The sequence below is a fragment of the Gossypium arboreum genome, chromosome 11 (assembly GCF_025698485.1).
Source record: "Gossypium arboreum isolate Shixiya-1 chromosome 11, ASM2569848v2, whole genome shotgun sequence".
NCBI lineage: Eukaryota > Viridiplantae > Streptophyta > Magnoliopsida > Malvales > Malvaceae > Gossypium > Gossypium arboreum.
In genome coordinates, this window is record NC_069080.1 from 26,501,475 (window position 1) to 26,510,809 (window position 9,335).

General features: G+C 34.5%; 2 protein-coding genes across 2 annotated transcripts; one reads left to right on the plus strand and one right to left on the minus strand.

Annotated features, from left to right (window-relative positions):
* The first annotated feature begins 940 nt into the window (after window positions 1-940).
* Window positions 941-2,804, plus strand: LOC108470732 (uncharacterized). Its single transcript, XM_017772174.2, has 3 exons — window positions 941-1,318; window positions 1,559-1,680; window positions 2,328-2,804. Exons 1-3 carry the CDS (start codon window positions 1,051-1,053, stop codon window positions 2,490-2,492), a joined length of 555 nt encoding a protein of 184 aa, XP_017627663.1. The 5' UTR covers window positions 941-1,050; the 3' UTR covers window positions 2,493-2,804.
* On the minus strand, window positions 2,363-8,032 carry LOC108472765 (3-epi-6-deoxocathasterone 23-monooxygenase CYP90C1-like). The gene is made up of 9 exons (XM_017774323.2): window positions 7,200-8,032; window positions 5,899-6,223; window positions 5,667-5,816; window positions 5,273-5,572; window positions 4,544-4,633; window positions 4,375-4,453; window positions 4,176-4,282; window positions 3,949-4,076; window positions 2,363-3,743 (listed from the first exon to the last, which is right to left on the minus strand). The coding sequence occupies exons 1-9, from the start codon at window positions 7,463-7,465 to the stop codon at window positions 3,659-3,661; spliced, it is 1,530 nt and encodes a 509-aa protein (XP_017629812.1). The 5' UTR covers window positions 7,466-8,032; the 3' UTR covers window positions 2,363-3,658.
* Between the last annotated feature and the right edge of the window lie 1,303 nt (window positions 8,033-9,335).

The window sequence follows — 9,335 nt, forward strand, 5'->3', positions numbered from 1 at the left end:
TCATTTTCTTTAACGGTAAAAAAGATGGCGCCAGCGCCAATTTCTCTTAACCTGAGGGTATGGGTGCTTTTCTTCACTTTTAATATAAATTAAGGTTAATATGCTATTTGGTACATGTGTTCAGTTTTTATATTCAATTTAGTATTTAAGTATTTTTTTTTATCCCAAGTTGGTACCTAAGTTTGGCTACAATGCGTCCTTTGGTACTTCAGTTATTTATTTATTTATTATTATCCTACATTAATTTGGCTTAAATATTTAATCCCTCAATTATGTACCTATACTTTTTTAAATAGAGAATACAGATCAAACATTTACTGAGTTACGTAATATTATTTGGTCTAAATACTAAATTCAAGTATGAAATAATAATGCTAAGCTTTAGTGGAGTCGTTATCAAAATCAATACCTACATACATAAATTCATTGGTTTGGATGTTAGTGTTTTTGATTTTGAATTTCTCCAAACATAAACTTTTTCGACCATCTTTTCTTGATTCTTAATCTCGAATATGTTTGAAGGTTTTGATAGGTTAGGTTGTAGTTGCATTTACAATTAAACCGGTGAAGGGGTAAAGTGGGTTGAAGATGAAGGAGCTAAAATTCTGCAAACTCAGCAACAAAGAGAAACTTTAAGGAACCAACCAACAGACAACTGTATTCAACATCCTTGTCTCTCACATCATTGCCTTCAACTTTCATTTTATCCTGTTTAATTTCACACGTCACTCTCTTTCAAAGAAAATAAAAAACTTGAAATGGTCTGGTTGGTTCAGATCAGATCAACCTAATCCCAAACCAATCTAACACAACCAAGTTCATTGTATTTACTGAAAAGGCCTCTATGTCAAAGCTGGGTCAAGTGGGCTCTTAGTTGGAAAATTAAAGAAAAACGAAAGGGCCTCAATGTCAAAGCTTCAGCCCAATTTCTTCGTCTCTTTTCTTCTTCGCCAACCCTGTTTTACAAGCTTACTGCCTCCACTCTGCTCAAAAAAACAACCCCTTCCTCTTCTCTTGTCCTTTAAACGTAACAATTTCATGATCTAGAAAATGGGATTTGGGGCTTTAAGAAGTATCGTTCGACCACTATGTCGGACTCTCCTATCCCAGGCTTCCCCTGCTTCTGGAACTATGTCGACTCTCCCCTCTTATTTGTGCCCAAAACCCTGTTTGAATTCCCTTTTGTGTGGGTCTATTTACCGCCAATCTCCATGGATCTCGATGTCCAATCAGTTGCATAGCTTAACTGATACTCGTTTCCCAAAGAGAAGGCCTCAAGACAAGCCACGCCGAAAAAGAGCCAGCTTGAGACCACCTGGTACCTCACTTAACATCCCTTCATTTTGTCTTTCAATTTTTAATTAATTTACCTTTTCAGGATTCATATTTGCGATTTTTTTGTTCCTAACTAGTAGGGTTTATGTGCAATTAGGGTTTTTAGAAATCATTTTTTTCTCCCCTTAGAATATGCCTAATTTAACAAAAGAAAATACCCAAAGTTATTGGTGAAACAAATGGGGAAAAGAACCGGGAAATGCTAATGAATTTAAGAATGCAGGGCCATATGCATGGGTGAAGTATACACCAGGGGAGCCTATTCTTCCAAATAATCCTAATGAAGGGAGTGTCAAAAGAAGGAATGAGAAAAAGAGAATAAGGCTGCGCCGTGCGTTTAAATTGGTTTGTTTTCCATAAATCACATTGAAAATAGTTCTACTGATATGAGATTCGCATGGCAATCATCAAATTTGTAGTGTGTTTGGTTTTTGTGGAATTAAATAGGAACACAATGAGGAAGGAAGTGGCTTATGTTGCATGCATTATCAACCATTTTTCCTTTTAAGTAGAAGTTGCATCCAAAACTCCTATATCCATCTGAGTATAGTAATGCTGACTTGAAATTAATGGTTGGATTTTGAAACTACAATCTGCTTAACTGGTTACCTTGTCCGATATATTTAGAAGAAATCATGAAGTTGTATCTTTGATAAATGTTGCCTGTAAGTAACCTTTTAGTTAGTCAATAGAGAGTTTGGGGCTTGAAATGAGGAATAGGTTCATCAGTGTGTAAGTTATTGAGAGAAAGTTTGTCCTAATACTTGCAACTAGTTTATTTCATGTAAAAACCAGCATTTGATTGACTACTACATTGAAACCTGTCTTCGGTTGGTAATTCATATTTTCAAAATTTGCCTCTACGATTGCTTCCTGAAGGTTGCATGGTTTCACAATTTCATAGGACATGAAATATAATGCACATTTTTTTCTTAATGTCTATATACTTGATTATGGAGAAAACGCTTATCTCTTGCCATTGGGTTCTACAGGCAGAGGCAAAGAAGAGGAAAGCTCAATTGCAGGAAGCTAATAGGAAGAAGAAGATTAAGCAAGTAGAGCGTAAGATGGCTGCAGTGGCTAGGGATAGAGCATGGGCCGAAAGGCTGGTGGAACTGCAGGGGCTTGAGGAAGAGAAGAAAAAGGCCATGGCTTGAAATTTCACTTGCTTATATGCTTTGTCTTCCGATGTTATGCTGATTTTGAGACGGTTTATAAGAACTTAATTATGTTTCCGTCCTAATGTTTGGTTACGCCAGCCGGTCTACAATTTAATGGCATTTAGACATCTGATGTTGGTTTCTCTAGTTCTGCACTTTTTCATTTATAGACTGGAAATTTGTATCTTTGTGTTTAGGACTAGGAAACAGAAAGGTGTTCAAAAGTTCCATTTGGCCTTGGTTGAGGACTTATTTTTAGCACAGTGAATCAAGATCTGAAATAATTTGAGATTAAATTTTATTTTATAATGAAGCTTGTGATTTCCGATTATTGCCAATTGACCTAAGAAAAGGTTATGGAAGAGGGATACAGTTTCATTTATGGTAATACTTCATTTATCATGTTTCAGGTTTCTTGAGATTCCATTTCTCACCTTTTTTGTTTTATGGCCTAAAGTGACTAAAGATACCTGAGCCACTATATTCTTTCCGACTAAATAGAATCAATAATTACAATTATATCAATCAGATTCAAGTTCTCCAAGTGTAAAACGAGATATGGTGTTGTCAATATCAGTAGTTTTTCTTATACGAGACATCAACCATACTCCATTCGGGATCAGTCAGCTCCATTGTTGATCAATCAGTGAACCCCTGTTTCCAGTTTCGACCAAACAAAGAAGAACAGATGTTTACAACTCATTTTCATGGTTGCAATTGCAATCTGCTTCATCTTTTGCCCTTTCACTGATGTAATCTAGAAGACAATATCCTCTGTTAGATAATTTTAGCCATGGAAGATGATTGATCTATAGCAGGGCCAAAATTATTGGAGGAGGCAATGGAACAAGGATTTGGACAATGCATTCAATATAGAAGGAACAAAGAAAAAGGGGCCCCAGTTGGGACCTCTCCAATGCTATGAAAGAAAAAAAGGATGGTGACATGAGAACTAACACCATAATGCACAGTCCTATCATATCTTTTAAAAGATCAATGTATCTGTACAAATGGCCATTCCCCAGTGGCTCCCTTTTGAGTGGGCAATAATCCTTCCAAAGTTTCTGTCTTGTTATGTATTATCCAATTAAGGAAGGAAAATATTTTGCTTTAGATATTATTGTACTACAGACTGTCCTTGATGGGCCAAACTAATGGTAGTTTCATAAGCGGGTGACTCTGATTGGCAGCTTCCTCTTGATCCTAACTGTTGGAAAGTAGATAATGTGATCCTCTTCAGCAACCCATCTGCATGTATGAGAAGAATAATGAGTGCTTTGAATTTAACAGATTATAACCATGGCATGATAGCTAAAACGTCGATTCTTTAGTTTCTCAAATCATGTAGGGTTTAAAGTAAGACCTCGTTGAGGTGTCCCATGGTCCACTAAATTGAATCATAGCAGTTGAACTAGAATTCTGTGATTAAAGAATACAAGAATCATTAAACTACCTGTAACTGGTGATGAGATGGTGAAGGAAGATTGAAATTTCAAGCCTTGATAGTTCTATACCAGGGCAAAGCCTCTGCCCACCTCCAAATGGTGTAAAGCTATTGTTGTTAACAGCAGTTCCAAGTCTCTGTAAGCAAATAAATTTCTTTTATTTGCTCAAAATAGTTCATGAATAATAAACAGTTGACAACATTTTAGTATTTTAAGCTTTAGTATTTTAAGCTACCTCCCATCTCCATGGATGGAAACGATAAGGGTGTTCATAATTTTCTTCATCCATATGAACAGAAATGAAAGAAGCTAGAACACACCATCCCTGTGGTATCAGATAGCCTGCCAAAAGAAAAAAAAAAAACCAAATTGATGTGTGCTTTTCCCTGTTTTCTGCAAATTCGAGCTTAAAGCAAATACAATGGAAAAACTACCTTTGATATCAATGTCCTTTACTGCTTTCCTCCAAACTCCATTGATGATATTTGCCAGTCTAAGAGTTTCACTTATTACCTACCAATGAAACAAAAAAAAAGTGCATGTCAGTGTCATTGTTCCCTTTCACTTATCCAATGGCACCTACCATGAAATTTTGAGGCTCACATTTTGAGTGAATGGCAAAGACAAGTAGTCAGACCAACTATAATCTTCACCACAATTCATCTTTTGCTTTTTCAGTTCCATATTCTCTTCCTGCAAAAAAATCAACATCAAAATTACTTAAAAAATCCCTTTTTCGAGGCAAAGCTAATGCCATTGAAAATTTAGATAATTACGATTTGGCTCAACTACAAAATTTAGTTTCTAAACTTACACCATTTTCCCCATGTAAGTACCTAAAGTTTTTTTGGGGGGTTAAAATTGATACTTAAACTATCAATTCCTCTCATTCTACTAAAAAAAAGTGTACAACATCCAATTAAAAACATAACACACGTCTCGTTCTTATTCGTCTCATCTTAAAAGTAATATAGTTAAGGGGTAATTTTGCATTTAAGCCTTCCTATTTTTCAATTAAATTAAACTGGTCGCCACGAAGAAAAGGAAGTGACAGGACATACTCCTGTAACTCTCAAACCTAAAGTATGGTCTATATTTTGACACAATTACAATCTGTTTTATACGTGCATTTACTCGTGTGCCTAAATGAAACCATGAAAGAGACTTATCCGTGGAAAAAAAATTTGGGGGAAAAATGGTGAAATAGTGGCCTACTTGGACCCGGTTTTGAAGTGGAAACCAAAATAATCCTAGCCGTGGATATAAAGGTGAGAATTCCTTACCCCATATATTTTTTTAAAGTTTTATGTTTGGGATTTGTATGTTACGTACCATCAACCGGTGGAGAGCAACAGGGCTGTCACCGAGGAATTTGACAGCGAGGGTCATTGCCATGGGAACCGTCTCTTCTCCTGGGATCATCATCTCTATTATGTTCCCACTGATGTAATCCAACGGCAAAGATTGCTTCTCTTTTGTTTCTCCTTGTTCATCATCATCACCTTCTTCACTAATGTCACGTAACAGGACGTCCACTGCATCATTGACCACACTGTTTTCGCCTGTTTTCGCCATGCCCATTTTTCTCTCCTTCACAATCTTTTCCACCATTTTTACTAACCTTTCTTTGGCCTACAACAAATAATAAACAAAACAAAACAACTTCTAGAAAACCCCATGGAAAATGGTAACCAGGGAGGAGATGAATGCTGCTAAAGCTAATTACCTTGAGAGATTTATATAGTCTTGTTCCTGGAAACTTGATTGGCAAGCAAATCAAACCTTTGATGAATTCCTCAAATTCTCTCTTCATAAACTCCAAATCTTCACCGGGATCAACACTCATTAAAACTTTAACCAAGACTTGGAACGTAATCTGAGATGTTTAATGAAGCAGATTCAGTGAAATAAATAATCTCAGTCTTTGGAATTAACAATACTAGTACTTTCGAGTAGACCTTTTTGGTTTCTTGTTGAACATGTACGGGCTGCATGTGTTGCCAAGAACCCAAAGTTTGTCTCACAGAGTTCTCAATGTTCGTAGTAATACGGGTTTTAAGCTGCGGGGACCTGAGGAAGCCTGCAATGAGTGCATGTACTCTCTTCTGAAGGTTACCATTCATTTGAAGTATGGAAGACGGGCCAAGCAACAATCGGATGGATTTGGGGTAAGCAGGAACAAAGGTGTTGCCATGGTTCTGCAAAACCACCTTGTTCACGTCGGGATCAGTTGAAACTATAATAGGTGTTCCCAAGATGTGTGTTTTGAACACATTCCCATGCCTGGTAAGACCGAGACACAACCATTTCTATAAGCAAAAGCTTTCGGATTCGTTTTAATTGCTTATTGTTAATTCTGTCACGCCTGTTTTTTTGGATAATGGAAGCTTGTGTTTTCAAGCTAGGAACTCATCGATGAAGAATTTTCCTTTGGGACATATCATTTAGCGAAGACACGATGTCTAGGTTAATTTATCTATTTGTCTGAACCATAAGGAGAATTTGGGGCCTAGCTACCAAGTTAGTCATCGTGGCTTTCAGCCAAAAGAAAAAGTTAGTCATTGTGGCTATGTTCCCAATGTCTAACAAATAATTTTAAATAATGTGTTCATTATTATAAAACTTTTCAAAATATTATTTCATGAAATGACAAGTTACAATTACAATGTTTTATATAAAAGTTAACAATATAGACAACTTTAGAATAATTCAGGGAAAAAATTATTACTCGTCTAGGATAGAATTTCTTTATTATTAAGATTCCAATAATTTTAATTTATATAATAAGCTACTTCCTCCAACATGTTAATTGAAAAACTCATAATGTCAACAAAAAGAAAAATAAATAAATCAATTAAAGTGAAGTTTAGTTTGGTCTTTGCATGCTACATGATTTGAATAGATAAACCCCTCCAATATTAAAACTTTTTATACTAATGAGTCAAGAATACAAGAACTTGGAAATATTTAGAATTTTTTAGAGGTTGCATAGTTAGCAATATTCTTACATAAAATGATTATGGTGAAGAAGCAATGATATATGAATCTAGCTAGGGTTCCTATATATCATCCAAGACAAAAGCAAGTTTAAGAGATAAAAGATCAATGCATGCATATACACATGAAAATATTGAAATGAAGCCATGGAGAAAGTAGGAAGAGCAAACAAACAAAACAAGTGGCCAAGAAAAGAAGATAATCCCAAAAGCAAAGAAACATCAACAGTGGAGTTAAATAGAGAAAAAAAAAAAAAGCTTACAGGAGCTTGCGTTTGTCCATGAAACTGACAGGTCGAGAGGTGTAACCACAAGCAATGAAGTCAAGAGTTTCACCTAAGAAAGGCCAACCCAAGCTCCCTTTCGGTATCCCACTCTTCATCTTTTTCTCCTCCTTGTTTTTATACCAAAACCACCCTGCAACAACAGTACCCATCAACAAGCTCATCATTAATACAAATCCCCATCCCATCTTCTCTGGATAGAAGCAGACGAGGGTTGCTTTTTCTTCTTTGTACGGCTTATTCATGCAGCTCTTTGAGACTACTTAGTCATTCATGCAGCTCTTTGTACCGTTCTGAAACTAAAGTAAGAGAAAAAATACGGTCCTAGTGAGGCGAATCAAATAAGAAAAGAGGATTGAAGGTGATATGGGTATGTATAGAGTGAGAGAGAGGTTGAAGCTATATCATTAAATGAGTTGACCCATATATGCTCCACGCTTGTTCATTTTTGTCTTCTCTCCATGTACATAGACGGAGATCCATCCCTCCTAAGTGGGGTAGGGTTTAAAAGCATTAAAAGGTTTGTTCTTGTTTCTGCTGTTCTTCCCTTTTAACTTGATGTGGTTTGTTTATAGCACAAAATTAATATCAAAGCCTAAGCCTATCTACACAAAACGAAATGGTCTCCATTAGGTTTTTTTAAGTCATTAAATTCATAGTAAAAGAGGATCTCGGCATATGAAACTGGCAGGCCGGAAGCAGGGAATTCGGATGACACTTGTTAGCCAAGGTGTTGAAAAGTTAAAAGAACAAGTAACTTCAAAAATGAGAGAGCAATGTGAAGTCTAATCGTAGGTATTTTTGAAATTGGTTCTCCCCTAGCTTTAGAATTAGAGGTAGGGTGCAAAGCCCAGTGGGCCTACCGTGAAGGCGCCGAAATTGTCAGCCTTCTTTTATTTTTTTTTTTTTGTCGCCGTTTAGTCTTCTATCATCCGTCAGACGCTCACCACCAGCTGAGAAAAGATAATGAGATCAAATGGCCAATTCTTTTTAAAATATAAGTTAAAAGATTTTATTCTAATTCAATTTTAATTTTTTTAATATGTAAAATTAAATATTTTTTATTTAAAATATTAAAATAATTAAATTTAGTTTTAAAATTATTATATAAGAGTTGCTTATTATTATTATTATTTATTTACTTAAAAATATTTTCTTTTGAAATTAAATTAAATCAAATTTTTATGAATGACTCCAAACAGGATAAAATTGATGTACCACATTAAATAAGTTTGAAGAATACACACAAAAGCAAAGCCTTTCTTTCCACAGAGACTAAAGAAACTATCTGACAACATAAATATGGAAAAATATTAAATATAATGTGTTATAAAAGACGAAAATCCCTGCCTCCTCTCAATGCCCGCATTTGTCTCCTTCAACTTTTTATAATTTTTATTTTAATCACTTAATTATAAAAAATTATAAAATAATGATTAGCTATTAATAAAAATATTTTTAATCACTCAATTATGAAAAGTTATAAAATATCACTCAACCTATTTAATTTTATTTTTTCAGTCACAAGCTAACAATGGCAGTTTTAAAATTAGTATAATAATAACTTTAATCCTCAATATTTATATTATATTATGTTAATTTAGTCTTGATTTTAAAAAACTATTTAGTCTTGATTTTAAAAAATTTAACTCTCAACATTTACACGTCGTGTAATTTAATCTTTTTTACAATTTTTTTTATCATTTCACCTAAAAAACTAAAAAAGAAATTGTTAAAATAGAATGTTGATAATGGCAACATATCACAAAGAAAAGAAAAAAAAAATAGAACACACAGATTTTACGTGAAAATTCTTTCAGGAAAAAACTACGGGTAGAGGAGAAGAAAATTTACTATGTCGAATTCGAATTATTACAATGAGTATAGTCTGCGTCTATTTATAGACTTAAAAAACTTTATCAACATTTAACAGAAGTAATGCAGTAAGATTGAACGTGCAGCTGTATTATACCCTATCTTGCCACTTGAAATTTATTTTAATAAGAATTTGGATTACAACTCTAATAGAAATTAGCAACTAAATTTGATTGAAAATATACAAAAAATGGAAACACCCAAAAGTCCAAGATAATAATTTTCATCTGTTTTTGTTCT